The following is a 20,437-nucleotide window of genomic DNA, read 5'->3' as shown; positions in this document are numbered from 1 at the left end:
TTTGAAAATAGTTGGTTAAAGTCACTTCTATTTTCTCATTGAGCATCTGAGATCAAGAGAAAAGACTAGAAGACAAAGTTGTTTGAACAGCAACTTCTTATATAAGTTGCCTTCCTTTTTTTTTTTTTTTTCTTGCTTTAGTAAGGACTTCTGTTCTTTCCATAAGAACATTCTACCCTTTTAATAGTTGTCTTCTTCAAGCTGAGAAGCTTCCAGTGAAACTGTATCACTTAATTACAACGTTTCAACATAAAGGATCTTCTACAGCACCACACAACAGCTCTGAAAACAACTGCAGAATTACAGAAAACTAAGTGCACACAACTTTCACTGCAGTACTTTCACTAGAAGATTTCATTAAGTACTCTCAAGGCACAAACTGTAAAATGCCTTCTCTTGACCTCACACTTTTTTTCAATGCCATGTAATGACCATGTCAGGAGCCCCTGGAGCAGGTCCAGGGGAGGGATACAAAGATGATGGAGGCACTGGAACACCTTACACAGAAGAGGCTGAGAGAGGTGGGCTTGTTCAGCCTGGAGAAGAGATGACTGAACAGAGATCTCATCAGTGTCTGTCTGTATCTGCAGGGAGGTGTCAGAGGATGGGCCCAGGCTCCTCTCAGCGGTGCCCAGCAACAGGGCAAGAGGCAATGGCAGAGACTGAGGCAGAGGAAGTCCCTCCTGAGTATGAGGAAGAACTTCACTGTGTGTGACCAAGCCCTGCAACAGATTGTCCAGAGAGGGTGTGGAACCATCCAAGGACTGTCTGCATGCAAACCTGTGCCCTGGGATCACTCTGCCTGAACAGGATGGACCAGACAAGCCACTGTGGTCCCTTCCAACCTGACCCATTCTGTGACTCCAGGAGAACAGTGCTGTGCTGCTGTGGCTTCTTCTATTGTTCATGCTTTAGTAAAAAAAATCCAAACTTGAGAATATTCAGAAGGAATATAGAAGAGTAACTACAGGACTCAAAACCAGGCAGCACAGCTAAATCACACACTAAATTAAGCCAGAGAAGTTCAGAATTAAAGCCCTGAATGATCCCTCTCTTCAGAAAAAAAAAATCTTATCTAGAAAAGTTGTGTTACAGAAGAAGCCATACAGAAAGCTAAGTAGGGACAGCAACTGTGTGTCTTTTGAGAGAGAAAAAAACCCAAAACTTCGTTGTATAAAGTAGAGGAAAAAAGCAACTTAGAAAAAGTATGTCAAGTGTTACATTACAGAAAGACTCAATTAAACTACTGTCTTAAAGCTATTCCAGCCAAGAATTCTTGGTCTAAAATGGTCACAGTCATCTCTCGGACTTTGGCTACAAAGAGGAAACCCATTTTAATTGGCTGCTGATGCCAAACATGAAGCTAAGTACTGTAACAATTCAGGTATGTGCCTTCAGTTGCTAGATGAGAAAAATCAGCTGGACTAGAAACAATTTAAGTAGGTCAGTAGCCAAAAAGGGACAGGGATTAAAACCCCACTATTTCCAACCAATAAGGAATTACTTCAACAACCTCAAGCAGCAATAGACAAATAAAATATCTGCCTCCACAAAGTGAGAGAAACTTTTAGCAAAGCTGAACACTGTCAGTGACAATAAAGACTACCTTTATAAAAAGGTCAATCACTAACATTACACAGAGCTTTTTATGAAAGGATGCTTTCCATCTTATCCTTTCACCAGTCTCAGCCTGAAAGCCAAGAACCAGGGAAAACAGACATTTCAGAGCACACAACATATCCAGGTATGCAAAACCTGCATATGTCTTTTGCTCTGAAAAGCATTAAGAAACTTCCACAATAGTCTTATCACTGATTTTTAAGGATGCCCCATATGGCAAAATTTATTTGCAATCAGCCCATATGATTAACAAAACACCTTTACTACCGGCTTAAAGAAGGTCATGATGAAATTTAATTCTTTATATTGCAAGGATGGAAAACCTCTCTTATAAAATCTTTCTTGAAAATTAAGATTTGCCTAAAGGAGAAAGGTAAAGTAGGTGAATGGGGAGGGCCAGGAAATAAGTAACTAGAAACAGTTAATATACAAAAGGAAATGCGGAGAAAACTAGTTTACTGAAAAAAAAAAACAAGACTTGATCGTAACTAATTTCCACTGTAACATTAAAATAGAAAGTAATAGCCCAGAAATAAAAGCTAATTTTAGAAATCCTCTAAGGAATGGAAATTCACTATAGAAAAAGACACGCTTGTTTGCTAGAAAACACTGTTAGTGCCAGCCAGTGCTAGAAAAAAAAACTTTTGTTTTCATTGTTCCTTTCACCAGTAAAATCATTTACATCACCAACTCTTACAAAGAACCCAAACAGGCAAAACAAAAATCAGGCCCCAAACCAGTGAAGACAAAGCATTGTCTGACTCCCATATCAGACAGTGCTTGCCAGTCTATTGGACTGACAGCACCACTATTGGACGTAAACCTTTTAAATACAAGGGTTTCATTACTGGGACATACATTCCTCACAAGAATTGAGGTTGTCTTTGGAACCCAGCTAGAAAGTTAAATAAAGAGAAAAAAAACACCACAAGACTTCAGTTAATAATAAATACTGCTTTGCAGATAAGATCCAACAGTGGCCAAGCTTTCCTTCTAGTACACTTCAATGTCTAAATCAGCTGAACAACTTCAACAAGAAAGTTCTGGAAAATGACCAGTAAGGTTCTCTGACACTTTCACAGTGTATCTGACTATCAAAAGCATTTTCTGATTTGGTTACATAAATGAAACATGTATAATTAAAAAACCACAGATTTATGGTGCTTTCAGTTGCTGAACAGAACTTTTCTCACCCAGCCTTGAAAATTATCAAGACCACCACATATTATTATAATACATGTTGAAATATTGGACTTTTCTGAACCAGCTCTATATCTCTGTAGATTCTACTTTAATCTAAAAATTGTATTCTGCCAATAAATACTTTTCAATGAAAAAGTAGGATTCCAAAGACCCTCTAAGTTTTCATTTCATAACAGAAGTAAACATTACTGTGAGGCCATCACAGCATTTTTGACCACTGTCAATTCTTCCTGGATGAGGAGGGGCAGGAGGGAAACCAGTAACTATGAGTTACAGAATATGGAAGAAGCACTTCATCTCTGATAATCAGAATCACTGTGTTTCCAGAACAACCAGTTACATTGTTTTCCTCAGAGGGAAAACAAACAGTGGCAGCTGCAACCTCCAGGAAAAAAAAAAATGCCTGAAAACTTTTCTCCAACTTTAATATCTGCTGTTCCTGTAAATGGAATAAAGTTTGCTCTGTAGAGGCCCACAATCATATTCTAATTTATACTAAACTTTACAGGAAGGATCAGCTTCTCAGTGTAGCCTGACAGTGCCCTTAGTTTTGAAAGCAGACTAAAATTCCTGGGTATGAAGCAATCATTCGTACCTTTCCACCCCAAAGTCACAAGTTTGAGGGTACCTGCATATGTGCAGCCCCACATTCCTTTGACTCAGAAGCATAAAAGAATAAATTTTAGAACACAATGAGTAAAGGCTGATAGACCAGCACAAAATTAAAATCCTGTGGTTTTCATTCTTGATTGTGGTCATGAGAACATTAACCTGCTTGTAGCATTCCTAATTTGTGGCAGAGTCTTAAGAACACAAACTCAAAAGAGTCTTAATCCTGTTTTCTTGAAAGGGCCAAGAGCCTAAAACCATGACCCAAAAATGGGCTTACTGAGAAAAAGTGTTCAAAATACTGTAAACAGGATTAGAGCTTACCTTGCAACACGAGTCAGTTATTTTAATGGCTGTATCAACCAGCCCAACAGACATTGTCACAACTAGAGAAATCTGTGGAATTCCAAGATTTTAAGCAGTAGATCAAGTGAAAGAGTAATACTCCTTTTCCACAACCACTGTCCCAGAGCCATCCTAGGCTTTCTGAAATAATTATTTCTGAGTGTGGCTCTGGGATAACAGAATACAAAGCAAGTTGAACCACCTACGATATGAAAATATACACTAATAGAAAACATTAAGAGGCAGAAAAATGTAGTATTTAAAATGGGCCTCCACTCATTCAAGCCTAAGCTTTACAAAGTTATCTTTATTCACTTAGAAATATCAAACGGTAAAATAAGCTCTCTCTACTTCAAGAGTTTCTAACAAATTTTGTCATCAGAAATAAAGGTTATCTCTAACCAAGGCCAAAGTAGTCTCCTTTAGAAAAGTTAGCAGAGTAACTATGAGACAAAGTTGTACCACCCTCAAGACCTTCACAATTTTCCAAAGGATGTTCCAGCCCACTATAATGAAGCCAATGAAGAAGCACATAACCCTTACATAAATGAAAGTGTTAGACAGCAAGCTAACCTCAATAATCCTGATCAGGAACATCAAAGAGAGACATTTGTTTGCAGAACTGAGGCTCATATTAAAGGAGATGCAGGCAACACAACTACTGGGCTTTTACTGTATTTGCATTAAAAATTTGCATTTTTTAGTAGAAAATCTCTAGATAGTCACAATGAAACATACTGTTTGCTGCAGTTGTTAGCATATTCTGCATTCTTCCAACATAAGCAATGTAAATCAGCCTTAAAATAAACGAAAACCACTCTAGGCTTATCCCAGTCTTCCCTCTCCCCTAGGCATCCCCAGCATCTCCCAGCCTTCATTTACAAATTTAAATGCACCTGCGCTTAAGAACCGAGTTGGACATACTGCATGATTTTAATTATGGCCTGAATGAATTTCAAGTGCAAATTACTCCAGAAAACAACTCTTCTTTTGACAAACTCAGAGAGATCAGAATACCTCCCTTCCCTGACGTGTTTTATGTCCAAAGAACACCAAGCACAGCAATGCCCCAGCCACCCTCTCCAGCCAACCAAACACAGCTGCAAGAGAAAAGGACCGAGAGCTCTGCCCCAACATATCCTGCAGCCCAAGGCAGCGACCCAGCACACAGAGCGCCCGGCACAGAAACCTGCACCATACCTTTCCGTGCCTTCGGACACCCTAAGTGCACCAGGGGAAGTTCAGGACATTAGGAAGGAATTCTTAACACAACGAGCGATTCGATATTTGAATGGGCTGCCCAGGGAGGCGACGGTCACCGTCCCCGGAGGCGTTTAAGGAAAGACTGGATGTGGCACTCAGTGCCCTGGTCTGGCTGACAGGTGTCCAGTCACAGGGTGGCCTCGATGATCTCGGAGGCCTTTTCCGACCCAGTCGGTTCCGTGAAAAGGCACAGACGCTCCCGGCCGTGGGAAAGCGGGATACCCGGCGGCCCGAGAGGAAAAGCGACAGCGGACCAGCCCCAGAGACGGCATCCCCCGCTCCCGGCTCACCTGGCAGGTACTCCGCCTCGAAACGCCGCCGAGTCTCGCTTATCAGCGCCGCCTTATCCTGCCGCTGCTGAAAGGCAACAAGGAATAGGAGAGCCGTGAAAGGAAGGGCAAGGCCGGGGCCGCAGACAGCCCCAGACCCTCACCTGTACGGCAGGGCCCGGCCACCGGCCCGCCAGATCACCAAGCCCGAGGGGCTGCGGGCGGGGGCCGGGGAGAGAACAGCCGGGAGTCGGGAAAGAAGGCAGCAGCGAGGGGGAAAGGGGCACAAGGACTCACCTCAGCCATGATCCAGCGGGTCCGCCCGCGCCGCCCGCACTGAGGCGGCTCCGGCAGCGCGAGGAGCGGCGGGAAAAGGGGATGGAGCGGCGCCCGGCAGGCCCCGCCCCCCGCAGGCCCCGCCCCCCCGCGCTCCCGTCGTGCTCCCCGCGGCGGGAGCTTCGGAGCCGCCCCGCCGGGAACCGCGGCACCGGCCCCGCCAAGAGTCCGGAGAGGCCCCGCTCCCTGCCCTTGTCTGTCGCCGGTCTCTGTGCGGGAGCTCGCGGGGCGGGCCGTAACGGGGCCTGAGCCGGGAGAGGAGCGTCGCTGCGGAACCTGCAGGTTGAGTGAAACTTGGTGAGGCGGCTGCGGTTCCCTCGGGATCCCCGGGGCCTTCCCTGGGCGAAGGGGGGGGGAGTAAACTTGGCCGCAAAATGACTGTATGCTTCTTCAGGAGAACCTTCTCCTTTGAGGCCTTATAATTTTAACAAAAAATAAGTTATAGCTATTAATAAGCGCTATGCCCAAGAGAAGGCTCTTTAATTTAAGAATTCAAAGCACCGTTACTTTCCAGTTGCTCAGTATATTTGTGGCACTGACACCCTTAATACAATCACACGAATTGTATGTGGTTTGGTTTCTATCAATTTATATTATGCCGTACAGCTGTTGATAACCAGAGAATTCCTACTTTGGTAAAGAAACGTTTCTGAAATGTTTCTGTTACTTAAATCTTTTAGTATAAAGTTGTTAAACTTCGTTATTTATCGGTGAGATTAAAGCACATACCTCATTCTCAATTTTTTCTGTATTATTGCTTTGCAACACATAGTTATTCTTAAGGCTCAGTTCAGCTAGTCCCAATATAATTTAATTTTTCTTATTTGCTTTTGTAGATGGAAAATGTCCAGGAAGGTTAAAATTTCCACAAAGAAATAAACCTGATAGAAATAGGATGCATGTGATTTCCTTGTAGAAGAATATACATAAAGATAAATCACGATGCTTCTGAGTGAGCAAGATCAATTCTTGTCCTACAATGGTGAAGTCCTTGTGTTTCAGTTGTCAAAACCAAAGCATGCAGAGGAAGCAGGTGATAAAACAATTAATTTATGTGTCAGAAGGATGGCGTTCAACAGAGACACTAAGCTGTTTGTTCAGAAGTCTTCTGGAGTATTCAGCATGGGCGCCAGTCACTCAAAAATTGAAATGATTTGTTGTGGCTGCACAACGGATTCCAGAACAGGGATTATTCTTCCCTGCGTTTTGATGAAGAAGAAAAAACGGAACAATATCAAATACTTTTTATTATTGCTTCACAGTTCAAACCAATTTGAGCCGTCCTTTTTTTTTAAATTGGATTATGAGCTGAAAGAAGACATCAGGTTGTTTGCTGGCCCATCACTGTTGTGGAGACATGCCAACAAGCTGTTCTACATCTCTTCCAACACCTGCGTGGTTCAAAGTGCTCCTGTTCAGCTTTCTTCTGTAGTGTGGACAGGTGACATTATGGGTGAAGGCACTGTTGTCTTAGGAATGAGAACTGCTTGCCTGCCAGAGACTGAAGATCCAGCTGGGTTTTCTGTTTCAGACAGAGCCATCTGGGGTACTGAATTCTTTGGATACGCAATTCAAACACAAAAAATGCTGACTGGCACGTGCTTCATGCCTCATGCTTACAGCAGAGTGGTGTCTTCTGTCTACATCTGCAAGAGTGAGAGATTGAAAAAACAGCTCCGAATATCACTTGTTGCCATAACCCACAAGAACCAGCTTATTTGGTTCCAAAATGGTGTCCCTAAAGGTGTTTGTGAGCTTCCTTACGAAAAGCCGTGTTCAGTAAAACCAGCTCTAACCAGTAGCAATGATGTGCTGTTTGTTGTGTCTTTTGCCTCTGGAAATAGCTGTGTTGTACAGAGGAGAGACAGCTTACAGGTATTGGTGGCTTTGACCAGCGCCATTTTACTGCAGTCTTTCTTATATTTATTGAAAGTCCTGCGACTGAAAACCTGCACGTTTAAGGTCTTTAGATTTCTTGTTTGTTTATTACTGTTGCTGCTGGTAAAACAACCTGTCTAAAGTATAACATTGTTTTGCTTCCATTGCTTGCATATATATCTGAAAACGAAGCTAGGATTCTTTCATTTAGTAATACATTTATGAGTCTGACTAAAGCTTCTGTTACCAATTGAAAACTGCAGTAGTGTGAAAACTTGAAGTTGTAAGGCAATTATGAGTGTGCCTGGATGATTTGCGTTAGAAGTAATCTTGTGTCATTGCAAAGTATAAACTACCCATTGGGGCATCAAAGGTTTTCGAACCTTAATTTGTAATAACAAAAAGTTGTTTCTATAAAATGTTGTTTTATAATAATGACAAGAAAAGGCCTTGCTGTTGTTTCATAAAATTAGGAGAGACAAAGTTTCTGCTAGGGTTCTATAGAAATCTGACAGGAAGACTTGTATAAGTCAGGAAATAAAAATTTGTACTATTTAGTTGCTGGCATTATTATAAAAATTTGTCTTTAACTTTCAAACATATCTGTTGTGAAACAAAGATATTTCTCGATATCAAAGGTATAATGCCTTTAACTGATCTTCAAGTATTACTGCTTCTAAATAAATGTTACAACATTCACCTGTTCAGCCATTTGAATACACCAAAAAGTTGTCATCTTCTCTGCAACCTGTAATCTGGAAAGTGATCTTTAAAGAGAAATGGCTAAATTTTCCCAGAGTTACATAGGCTCTAAATAATGGGGTGAAATAATGGCTTGAAATTTCTAAATATTATTGTATTTCCCAAAACTGAACAGGCTTCCTCTTAATGGAAAGCAAGCTTCACCAAAATGAGATCTCAAATACAAGATTTATTCTAATAAATGTATTTTAAAACCTCTTTCACTGTAGGTGGCTTCCAAATGGCAAAATGTGAAGTGTGTTCTGGTGGATGATTTTATTGGCTCTGGAAGTGAGCAGCTGTTACTGCTTTTTAAGGATGACTCCAATACAGACGTGTTAAGTACATTCAAAATAACAGATCTTGGGGAGGTCAACTATGCAGTAAGTTGAGCTTGCCTTTTCTCAGCTACTCAGTCTGTGCTTACTAAATTAAGAAAACCTCAACAAATCATTAAAGTATTGATGCAAAGTGAAATTGGATGTGTTCTGTGAAATGCCCTGAAGTTTGAATACAAATTTCCTGCTATAATCTTAAATTATCTGAAGACATTATTTTGCTTCTATGATTATATCAACATTCTGTTGGGAAATTAATGCAGCTGAAAATGCTTCACATACATAATAGTTTTGCCACAATGCTTACCTTTTGGCTAAGAACCCATAATTTAATTAAGGCCATAGTGCTTGATAATTATCTTCTCATAATTTGGTCTGTCCATTATGTGCTATCAAATTCTAATTGCTTGCAGAAAATAGATTTTTTCTTTTAAAAGACATACTGTGATTGTCCTGGCTTGCTGTATTTTCCCCCAGATTTTTATAATGCTGTGTAATAGCCTGTATCTTACTTCCAGCTTTTTAATTCATTCATAGTTTTGGTTTTGTTTTTTTCTTTCAGAGTGGTATCAATTATAAACATGATGCTCCTGCTGCAGAAGGATTGCAAGAGAATGGTTTGCTTACTGTCCGAGCCCTTGAAACAAGATTGCAGGTTTGTACTCAACAGTTCTGCCTCCATGTTTTCTATAAATTACTGTTCTGTATCATTGCATTATCTAAAGGGTGAGGCTAGTGATACTGTTATTATTGAAGAAGTGGTTCAGGGAAAAGGACAACATGGTTAAGTATTTATTCTTCAATCAGTGGTAGTCTGTGTTTCCATTCTCTCAGTTGTTATAAGTGCATTTAGGTAATTGTAGAGGTTAATATAATTTTAACTAAAAATTTGAGATAATGTTGAAGCTATCTTATCCGAGCTCCTTGGCAGTCATTTTACTCATGTTTAAATACCAGCTTTAAAAAGTTAGAAAATTTACTTCTTTTGCTCCCCATTACATACGTAACTTTCAGGTCATGTAGTGGCAGATTCCCAGTGAGTGCGTTTGTACAAATTGGTGACGGTGGTTATTTCACCATCTTCTGATGTTGTTGTTGATGTTGTTTTTGCTCCTGTTACTGGTGGTTTTATAAGGATAATTTTGAAAAGTACTGTAGATAAAGCTTAAATGTATTCTTCTTTTAACCAGAATCATTTATAAAACAAACTGGGGGAAACTTGCTGGAGTTTCCCACCCAACACACTCACCAATGTGAGTGCTTTTGCAGTGTGTATATTAGCCTATACCAAATGGGTAATAATTGACAAACAGAAGGGTTATTTAAAAAGAAAAAACCTTTAGGGGAGAATGTGAATCTCATACTGAGTCAATAATGTGAGGCTGTTGTTAGTTTGCTAAGGCTGCTCTAAAGACAAGATACGGGGTAATTATTTCTGTCACTTGAGAATTAGTGAAAACTAAGTAGGATATTGTGGCAGTTTTATTTCCAGCCTTTAAAAATGAAGCAAATTAATTTGCCATAGTTTACCAGTTAATAAATAAATAAAAGAAGGACATATTAGGAAAAGACTTAAAAGGAAAAGACTTTTCTAGTTCTAATGACAAAGATATTTAAAAAGATATTGTGCATCACCCAAAAGACAAAAGCTATTTGGAGAACAGCAGGCAAAATACTTTTTGGCCTCCTAGAAGGCCAAGAAAATAGAAGCTGGATTAATTTTGAGGACCTCTTGAGGTCCCTTCCAATCCTACTTTTTTATAGTTTGCATGTTAGGCTTTAACATGCAGAAGTGCAATCTTCCTTCCGCGGGCATCTTTTTCTGTTTCTGCATTTTTTGCTTTTTTGACAGTCATATTTTAAAACTGACTTCATGGCTGCATTCTCGCTCATTACGTTACTTGTTACATTACTTTCCTACAAAACAGAAATTAGTTTCTGTTTCTTAGTGGCTGCTCCTTCCACGATTGTAATGAAAGTTGTCCACCCTGCCATTGACAGCTGCATGTTCCATGTTCCATAACTTTGTTCTTTGAATACACCAACTGGCTTCCAGCTGTACAGCTCTGTGAATCTGTGTCAGGATCAAATTATCTGTTTTGCACTTCCTATTGGTTCTGCTGGAAATAAGCCAGTGGCTGGATATTTTATCTACTGTGTGCTAATACAGTTGTTACAGACCGGAATCCCTTATAAGACCTAACATTTCTGTGCTTTTAGATCTTTTTAATCTCTAATTTTCAAAGCCATGTGCTAGCATTGTAAGCAGTTGGAAATTTACTGTGTTTTGACAAGCTGATGAATTCGGAAGTAGATGCAGATATTTCTTTTTACCCTTGCTGTTTCTTCCTTGTTGAAATCCCCATTGTTCTGTATTATATTTGCTGAACAGTGAAGTACTCTTGCTGGCTTTTATAATCTGATATATAATTGAATTTCAAGGATGCTTGTTTTGAAGCAATAGTGCATGAGTTCTGCTTAACTTGGAAATTTTCAAAGGTTGTTTAGTCTTGAAGTGGTGTCTCTTGATATTTATCATCAAAATTCAGGTATTCTGGAAATTTGCAATCAAATCAAGTTTTCAGTCTCCATGGAATCTTGTGTTTTAGAGCAAAATGAAATAGCAGATGAAGCCCTTTTTCATCCTTGTTACTTGACCCTTGTTTCACATCTGCACAGCTGTTTTCTTAGCCACGTGAGAACTTTGGCAGAAATTAATTATAATCCGCTGTATAAGTAAGTTGTGTTTAAGTTATACACAGTAATATTTCTGAACCACATTTTGCAGGCAATGAAATTGAAAAATAGATCAGCTTGAACAATTTTGAATTGTTCTATGTTTATTTTGCATACGCTGTTTTGGGCCTGAATCCAGCCTTTTCTCCTTTGAAGTTTTTTTTTTCACTTCAGCATGTGTTTTGGTATCTTCTGAAGACATCCTTTGGCAGAGTTACATTGCAATAGCTGAGGTTACAGGGTTTCTCCTGGTTTTAGTTGATTTTTTCGGCAGAAATAAAGAAGTGTCTTTATGTCCACTGGTCTGTTCTCCCCCCCATTACTTGACAGTTTTGTAAAGACTATAATTCTGGATTTACTCACAGCTCTATTGTCTTTGGCTCTGGAACGCCTTGTTTTTATGTTCATGTTTATTTTCTCTTCTAAGGTGATCTAGTTTTATTTTCTTAGTTTCAGAGCACAAAGCTTGTAACTCCTGCTGATGCTTGTAGTGCAGTACATCTTGGCATACAGCAGAAAGGATGTGCCTGTCACTTGTGACAGAGGGTGGATGGGGGACACAACTCAGTCTTGGCCTTGCTATGTGGTAGAATTCAGGTCTTTTTCTTGTGTTGCTTTAGAAGGAAAAAGGGCTTGTAAAAGCCAGATTGGTCAGCAGGCATACAACAGTGACTGTTTGGCCATTTTGACTACTTCCACATCTGTGCTTCCCCATTTGCTTTCTGGTTCTCAGTTATTTATTCAGGAATTGGCTCCAATAGGAGTAATGATGGCTTAGTGTTCTGATGACCTAAATTAGGAAGGTATTGTCGACTCAGCTTCATTCTTAACTCTTCATTTTCATCTCTTGACTCAAGTCTGGCACTGGATTATTATTTGGATCTGGTGCTTAGAGTCACAGTTCGATAGGTGACAATTTTTTTACAGAACTTTTCATAAAGTGCTGTTGGTCTAAATGCCCTTTGCCATTGCAGCTTGAGTAGAGGACATCACTTCACTTACAAGAACTGCTTTTTTGTTCAGGCTTATAATGAATTTTATGTGTGTTATCTGTTTGGGGGGATTTTCTAAAGGGGATGGGGAATAGGGAAGTGTGGTTTTGCATTCCAGGGTTGAGTTTGTTCTCTCTTTGACAGCATTGGACTTCTCAGGATCATGCTTTCCAGATATTAAGCTTTTGAGGAACTTTCTGAAAACCTGAGAAGCTGGCACGATTTTTTTTTTCTTTATTGCTTGGTTTGTGGGGTTTTTTGGTTGGTTTGCCTTGGTTGGTTTTTGGGGGGGTTTTTTCATTGTGTTTTGTTTAACTGAGACACAGTCAGTTGTGTCTCTGCTTGTATATCTGTTAACTCTTCAATATATTTACTTGACCAATAATCAGTACAAATCTTGAGAAGAAAATGAAACTGCTATCCATGAAAAAGTGAAGCAGGATTAATAATGAACAATATCTACAGAAATGTATCTGAATATCTACATAATTTGATTAAGTTTACCTTAATATTTATCTTAAACTCTAGGTTTAATATTGAATGACCAAGATTCTGAGATTCATATTTAAAAAACAGAATAGCCTGACTTGAACATTTTTTAGGACTGTTACTTGTGATTCTTGCATAGAAATGGAAAGCTGAAAAGATATTTTGATAGCTTTAATATCCTTTTTTATGTGCAGTAATCTAATGATTATCTTTTACAGGCTGGTTGGACTTCTGTTCGAGAGCTACATCAGCATTTAGGACTCCAAAAGAGGGTTATTCTTGAGTCTTGCAGAGCATTAATAGATCTTGTTGAAGAAAGAACCCATATTCTACCAAAGGCAAAAGAGGTAAAATGCAGGAGATGGGCCAGATCACTTCTGAATTCTGCCAAGGCATTTGTAGAGGGTGCTGTCCTCAACCACTTAACCACTTTCACCTGTAGGGGTTGCCACTATCAAAACTCATTAATCTGCTTTTTAAGTCTGGTTCATCTTCTTAACTTGCCAATATATGTAGTTAGGAGTAAATTTAGTTGTTGCTACTTGAAATTGATGTGCACAATACCTCCTGACAACTGAGTGGTATGGAGGAGTAACCTCTAACAGAACTAGTGACAAACACAAGGGGAGTGTACAGTTCTAATTGGCACAGCTGCCTAGATATTGAATATCTGTCTGTAATCTCACATGTTACAAAAAGAGAGTTGTCATATAACTATGTGAGCAAAATTGATTTTATAATGTGGGCAGAGTGAACTGTGGGCTGAGAAGGTGATGGAGGTTGGGAAAATTTTATTTTAATATGTTGCTCAAAAGAAACCTAATTTAATTGAAATGGAGTTGATCTGCCTTTCAGTTGCTGCTGTGATATCTTTCAATTTTTCTAGGTTTGGACAATAAAGTATTGAGCAATTAAATACAATAATATATTTTCTAGCACCTTAAGTCTTTGGACAATTATGTGAGGTTTACAAGGAGAGAATAAGTTGTACTTTACATGATGATATAATGTGTTCTAAGAAAATTCAATTCTATTTGTTGTAGAGAATAAACTAGTTTATATATGTATATCTTTCATTTTATGTATCTTAAGAGCTCCTCCAGCAGTCACTTGTGGTAAAACACAAAGTAATGCAGTAGAAAAAGAACCAATGTCTCTAATGTATCTAAAAAACCACGTTTTTCTGTAAGGAAGGCCTTGTCTCTCTCTGGGATGATGTAGAAAATCCTGCTGATTCTCTTAGTAAAGAGACATCGTTGGCGTCTAAAGTCTCAGAGCACTTCACAGAGGAATTGTGGCACCGTGTTGTGGGTGACAGCCTGGTAGTTGGAGTGAAACTAGCTGAATCATTTTATTGGTGAGTATATACTCTTATCTAATAATTTCATTGGTAGATTTATAGAAAATGAATGTGTAGGTTAAGCTCTGCAATAAATTCAAATGTTTTCATTTTGAACATCTGCATATAAAGTGTTTCAAATGTGTCTTTGTCAGTTTTCTTGCTGCTGCTTGCTTGCTCTCTAGCACTGTGCAGAAAGCATTATACAGCCAGAAATCAGTTGTGTGAGTACAATTGCAACCTTACTGGAGACTTTTTACAAGAGTTTTCTTTGACAAAAATTATGGCTCTTTATAGTCCATGTTGACTTAGCAATTCTGACATCAGTATGTGTTGTAAAAAAAGCTCTTAGGTCCTGATGTTTTAATGTTAGCTACTTACCATTCCTAACTGGCCTGCTTCAAGAAGCACAAAAGAAAATCTATTAAATTCTCTTACCTACTAATAAATACTTAGCTTTTGAATTGAACTCCTCTAGTCAAGTAGCTTATCAAAATGCTTGCAACGCTTGTATTTTATGTAAATTATGTAGAACAGTCAGCCATACAATACTTAAACCTTCACAATAATTTATTTTTATTGTTGTCTTTAAAATTATTTTAATATTTATTATTTTATTATTTATTTTAATTATTCAGTTCTAGTTGTAAATATTACTTAGATCATTTTCCCTTACAGAGAAGGAACTAAGTTGAAACAGTGTGAAAAAAGAGGATTACATAAAATATAAAATTACAGTGTGATTTGTGTAATGTAAACTTCAACAGAGTCAGAACTTATCTTTTGACCCACGTTCCCAGAGGCAGTGTAGCTGAGGCTGTGTTAGGCTGAGCTCAAAGACTACTGGTGTCACTGAGAATCACTCAGGTGGTTTTGAGGGAGCTGACCTGTTAGGCCCTCTGGCCATTCTGCTGGAGCTGTGGCTATATTCTTTCTCAACTGCCAGATTGCTGTAACTTTACCAGAAAGTATACCTCATCCTCTTGACAGCCTCTCTTAAGAGCCACTGAGGCAAAAGAGTGTTTTTTGCCTTTTTAGTGTTTGTTCTTTTAGCTTTGATGATGATGCCTTTGCCTTTTTTTTTTTTTTAAATGAAACGCTTCATTCCTGTATAACTTCAAAGATCTTCAGGAGATTTTAAAAACCAGCAGCAATAGCCCTCTCCCCCATTTTTACAGTTGAGAAAAGATCTGCAGGGAGAAGCCATTTGTCCAAGGTTACCTGGCAGGCCAGCAGCAGAACCTGGGTGTTCTGGGCTCCAGTTCCGTACTGTGTACAACAACCTGTGTTTTTGGGGAAAGGGTCTTGCTTTATCTCCAGCTCCAACACTGTAATTCTTTATTGATCATTTTTGTGCTTCCTACTAATGCAAGCTTGCAGTGATATCCTAGATTGCATTGTGAAGTGGTGATACTTCTCTGTAAAGAAAATTAGACATTCATAAGACTTTCAAGTGTCAGTGACATCTTGAGATTGAATTGATTGACAGAATAATATATTCATTGAGAGAGGATCTGGAAAAGTAATATTAGGATTTCATTGAAAGAGCCCTGTGTTGAATAAATAAAGTACTTCATACATTTCAGGAAATTGCTGCATGTTCAAGGAACTATTACCTTGAACCTTTTATCTTAAACCTTTTATTTTACTCTACATTCAATTTTGTTTGACTATCTATAAAAATGTAGAGTATCAGAAGGGCTTCTAATCCTCAAAAGGACAGAATTTATATTTTCTGCAGTTTTTTATTAAAAAGAAAGTAAAATCTTAAAAAAAAAATCCATAAATGTCATAGAGTATAGTTACGTAGAATTTTTAGCTTTTTCTGGCTGAATTAAACCTTCAAATTCTTTTGGTTGAAAAGAGGCATCTAACTCCTAGAAGCTCTTTGAAAATTCAATCTACATTTTGAAAAATCGTTATACTAAGTTTATATGAAACAGTCACGTGAAACTTTTGTAAAGTCTATGACTTTATCTGGAACAGTATTGGACTTTATGATAGTCTTATGTCTGTATGCATCTGCAGAGTTGTGGTTATTTGTCAGAAGGCAAAAATGTGAACTGGGAGTGCAATCATTTTATGGATTTTTGCAGGTCACTGAGTGAGGTCAGTTTGTCTTTAGTGATGGATCAAGACTTCTCTTCGATTTCTCCAATTATCAAGTGTCAAAGTAAAATCATTAAGCTGAACAAAGCCTTCTCAGCATTGGCAGTCTCCTCAAGTCAAACTGAACCTCCTCCAAAAAAGATGAAATTAGACTTGCATAGCAAGAACGATCTGAAAAAAGAGTTTCCTAAGAGATCTTCAAGGATTCAGCCGGATGGAGCAAAGACAGTCACTGCTGTCACCAGCCTTTCACCACTACTGGCGTTTTATCGTGTGGGCTGTGTAGTTCTTCTGCATGCCAGGAAGCAAAACCATCAGAGTGATAGTTTACAGCAGAGCAAAAAAATCACTGTACTCTGTGGGAAAATTTTGTTGAGTCTGGAAGATATTTCAAATGGCACATATTCAGTAAAGATGCTGAGGGATAATAGTTACTGTACAGGTAAATAGATTTATATGCTTTGGATTTATAAATATATATTTGATTCTTTTGTTTACTCTGGGTGATGCCAAGCTAAATTTCTTTAACAGGACCTGCACAGACCTTTTGGGAACTAAAGCTGGGTGAAATAGGAGATAAAACATTCAAAATGGAAACAATTTTTAGTTAGTTGCTGTAAGGTTTTGCTAGCATTGGTGAAGAAGGGTATCTGGAAAGGATAATTTTGAACATAAGTTTGAGTACAGAATGCTGAAGCCAATGTTTTTTCTATAAATAAGATACTGTAATTAGTTATGGAAGTTTTTTTCTGACATACTACTACCTCCTAAATAATACCAAAGTAATTGAAGCTCTTGCTCATCTACATGTATATTAAGGTAATTAATTTTCATTTCTTTTAATATTCCTGATTGAATTGATTTTGAACTGGACTTTAGCTCAGGTATTGAAATACCCTTTTTATTGTTTGCAATGAATTTTAATTTTTCTTGCTTTAATGCTGTGTCACTGCTTAAGCCAACATATCATCTTACTGCCACAGTAGGTTATTAATAGTCTTCTTTTGCCAAGGTGATGTTTATCTTAAGAGCTTTCATTATATTAGTGCTGCTCCATTAATCAACTGTTTTGCTTGACAGAAGTAGGGATAAGAATTTGGATGAGAAGAAAATTCATGAAGAATGCCTGAAGTCAGGCACAAATCCTTCCCAAAAAACTGGGAGTATGAGCAAAAATCAAAGCTCATTTAATACATGCAGCATGATCAAAATATTTAGTTCAAATAGCTTTTTTTACTGTATTTTCTTGCAGGTTCCATGGAAGACATACTTGCTGTCCTTGCAGTGTCTGTCAGATTCTCTTTTCAGATTGTGTCTTGTGACTGTACATTGACTCCAGTCAGTTCATGGTTACTGGGAGAAATGGAGTGCACACCATTTAAGGAGTGCCAGGACAACATATTCTGTCAAAAAGCAGGAAACATCCATGGTACAATTTTTAACTGGGCCCTGAAAAATCCATTTCAAGGAGTTCTAACAATATTTTGCAGGTAAAATCACTTGAAAAGCATAGCTTATATTCATCTTCCATACACCCTTTTTTATCTTTATGTTGTTTCTTACTGGTACCATAAACAGCAGCCAAAACTGTAACCAATAGGCTGCCAATATGATGCTTTTATAACAATCACCAATAACAGACCTGTTTTCAGATCAGAACTATGGGAGAACCTGAACTGAGTTATATAATTTTGTCTAGGCTGGAACATTGAATTACAAAGAAGTCTAGTCTCCATTAACACCTGTTTGGTACTATTCTTCCTTTTCATTTTGCTGCACAATTTTATATTCTTTTTTTCTTCCATTATTCTTAGTATAATGTGTAATTTGTAATTTTTTTCTTCAGCATGTGTTAATTTTTTATAAAACTTTAAATATTAAATATTTATACATTAATATTAAAACAAAAAAAACCCCAGCCAAACCACAAACCCCAAGTTAAATTAAATTTAAATTCATTGCTAAGTCATTTTTTAGTTTAGTATTGCAATATAAATGCAGTCTCATTTTGTACATGTTTCTGCTGTAGTTATTTCCTATCTACCATGATTATGTAAAGGAAATAATCTGAAGAGTCTCACTGATGTCCTTAGGTAGATTCTTGGACAAATATTTCCTAAACCACCTTAAGTGAGTTAGTAATACTGCAATAACTTATGACTTAGCTGAATAAGGCTTATAACATAAAAAGTACTTCTGAGATATTGAAAAATGTTGCTGTTTTGACAAGTTCAAGCTGAAAAAAAAAAAAAGGTGTAACTGTTAAGAGTGTATTTTGTAGTGAGCTTCAGTCTTTTCCTCAAATTAGGAGTTGATTTCCTTTATGTAAGAAGAAAGGCTGGAATATTTAAGCAATCAATCAGTAAAATTTTAAGTCTCAAGACTTTTGGTTCCTTTTGAAAATTGATTTTACTTGGTACTATTCACTTTTGATCCCATTTTGTTAATAGTGACTGACCCCCATGTTTATGAGCTGTGATTGTATTTTCTGTATCTTTTATTCCTGTGTTTGGATTGATCTTTTATCTGTATCTGGCTAGGATATTTTTGTGATGGGTGGAAACTACAGAGTATACTTTTTTTTGACACCATCATCATTTTGTTTTACAGAAATCTGACTGTCTTGTTCCAGTGCCTTCACAGCCTCATTAGAGTTCTCCCTCCCAGCTGCCATGTAAAACTCCTGAGATCTGGAAGCAAAGGAGCACTTACAGAACAGTTAGCACTGGCTCTGGAAAAGGAAATGCTCACCTTGAAGAATTCTCTTTGCTTAAAAGAAACTAAAGCTGAAAACAGCTTGGCATGGGGGAATGAGTCTGGCAAGAAAATCAATAATGCTCCTCTGGCTTCTTTACTGGACACTGAGGAAGGAGTCCAGCAATTCAGAAAGAAGCTTCAGGATGAGCGGGAAGAGAGTGTGCGGAGTATGAACCAAACAATGAATGGGGCCCTGTACCAGAAAATTGCCTTGAAAATAGCAGAAGCTCAGCTCAGTTCAGATATGATTGTGTGGAGACTGGTCAAGTCCTAGAAACTATTGACTAAATTTATTTTGAAAAAAAATTTATTAAAGTTATGCCATTAAATAATATTTATATTTTCATGGGTACTTATACTGCTTTGTATTCTATAGCATTTCTGTGTTGTTTCTACAGATAAATACTGGTATTTCAATTGAGGACTATCGGAAGAATTTAATTTTAAAGATTGAGTCATTATTTTGTTACAGATTTTAAAAGTATTTTTTAAGGTATTTTCTAATAATTCCTATTCCAAAATCATAATTCTTGGACTATAAAAGAACTATTTTAGAAAAAAAAAAGTGTACTCTTAAAAATACTTCTATTGAACTTGAAAGATGACTGTTTACACATGTAAAATGTTAAGACTTTTAGAAATCTTAAAGAAGGTATAGGAAGGATCTAAATTATACAACCAGTTGTAATTAATAATTTGAGTATGGAGTTTGACAAATTCAAAGAAGAGGCAGTTTATCTTCATGATACGTCAAACCTTTTAAATAACTTCCAGTGCTACCACTTGAGGAACAAAACTCTATACCTTTCAGCCCTATCTTCTGGAGTCCACCCTCAGATTTATGGAGTATTTATTGGAGGTGGAGAACCAGATCAGACCTCTTACCCAAATTTCAAGAACTCGTGAAGATTCACTGCATAATAAAGCTGCTTCAGGTTTGAGAGGTCCACGCCCGTACAATTTAGTGGGAGGGCTAATCTCACTGCTAAGTCCTGCAGGAAACTCTTCCTTGGATGTCAACCTAGCTTCAGGGTCAGAAGGTTGGCTTGCTCAATCCCAGAGTCAGATGATTGTCTGCTGATGCCAGCTGCTCCGTGGTTTTGGCCTGTCTCAAGGAATTTAAATAATATTGGGCAACTCTTTTATTATTATTCCTCCTTTCTCTGGCTTGAGGAAGATCCTGCTTATGCTTCTAGGAAGAGAATGGCCTGTACTACTTGCTGAGATAGTAATTTTTTAATCAAAATTTTCCCACTAGCTTCATGAGGGGCAGAAAGGTTAGCAAATCCCCAATCACAGTGATTTGCTTCCTTTTATCTCTGCTTTATATAAGTAAAACATTCTTACTGCTTGTCACCATTTTTTGTAGTCGTCAGAGTTTTGCTTTTCATTTTCTCTGGAAATGGAGTTAAT

At 38.0% G+C, this 20,437-nt stretch overlaps 2 protein-coding genes across 4 annotated transcripts in view; one reads left to right on the top strand and one right to left on the bottom strand.

The window, feature by feature from the left end:
- MOSPD2 (motile sperm domain containing 2) overlaps positions 1 to 5,684 on the bottom strand; it is a 32,708-nt gene extending 27,024 nt beyond the window's left edge. The window contains exons 1-2 of one of the 2 annotated variants that reach the window (XM_066176856.1): positions 5,607 to 5,684; positions 5,331 to 5,397 (exon numbers count right to left, since the gene is read on the bottom strand). In XM_066176856.1, the coding sequence (XP_066032953.1) occupies positions 5,331 to 5,397; positions 5,607 to 5,615 (76 nt within the window). In that variant the 5' untranslated portion in view covers positions 5,616 to 5,684. The remainder of the gene's footprint in view (positions 1 to 5,330; positions 5,398 to 5,606) is intronic. The other variant, XM_066176857.1, reaches the window with a different exon arrangement.
- An 83-nt stretch (positions 5,685 to 5,767) lies between these two features.
- Positions 5,768 to 19,373, top strand: FANCB (FA complementation group B). Of its 2 annotated transcripts, none has more exons than XM_066176854.1 (9): positions 5,768 to 5,927; positions 6,482 to 7,520; positions 8,495 to 8,647; positions 9,165 to 9,257; positions 13,038 to 13,166; positions 14,010 to 14,176; positions 16,255 to 16,709; positions 17,520 to 17,757; positions 18,878 to 19,373. In XM_066176854.1, exons 2-9 carry the CDS (start codon positions 6,588 to 6,590, stop codon positions 19,296 to 19,298), a joined length of 2,589 nt encoding a protein of 862 aa, XP_066032951.1. In that variant the 5' UTR covers positions 5,768 to 5,927; positions 6,482 to 6,587; the 3' UTR covers positions 19,299 to 19,373. The 2 variants fall into 2 exon arrangements, with proteins under 2 accessions (XP_066032951.1, XP_066032950.1); XM_066176853.1 differs by having other exon boundaries at positions 5,768 to 5,942.
- The last annotated feature ends 1,064 nt before the right edge of the window (positions 19,374 to 20,437 follow it).

Source organism: Chamaea fasciata, unplaced genomic scaffold (assembly GCF_029207755.1).
Source record: "Chamaea fasciata isolate MVZ Bird 193981 ecotype frontalis unplaced genomic scaffold, bChaFas1.0.hap1 SCAF_2, whole genome shotgun sequence".
Classification (NCBI taxonomy): domain Eukaryota; kingdom Metazoa; phylum Chordata; class Aves; order Passeriformes; family Sylviidae; genus Chamaea; species Chamaea fasciata.
This window is presented reverse-complemented; position numbering and strand designations above follow the sequence as displayed.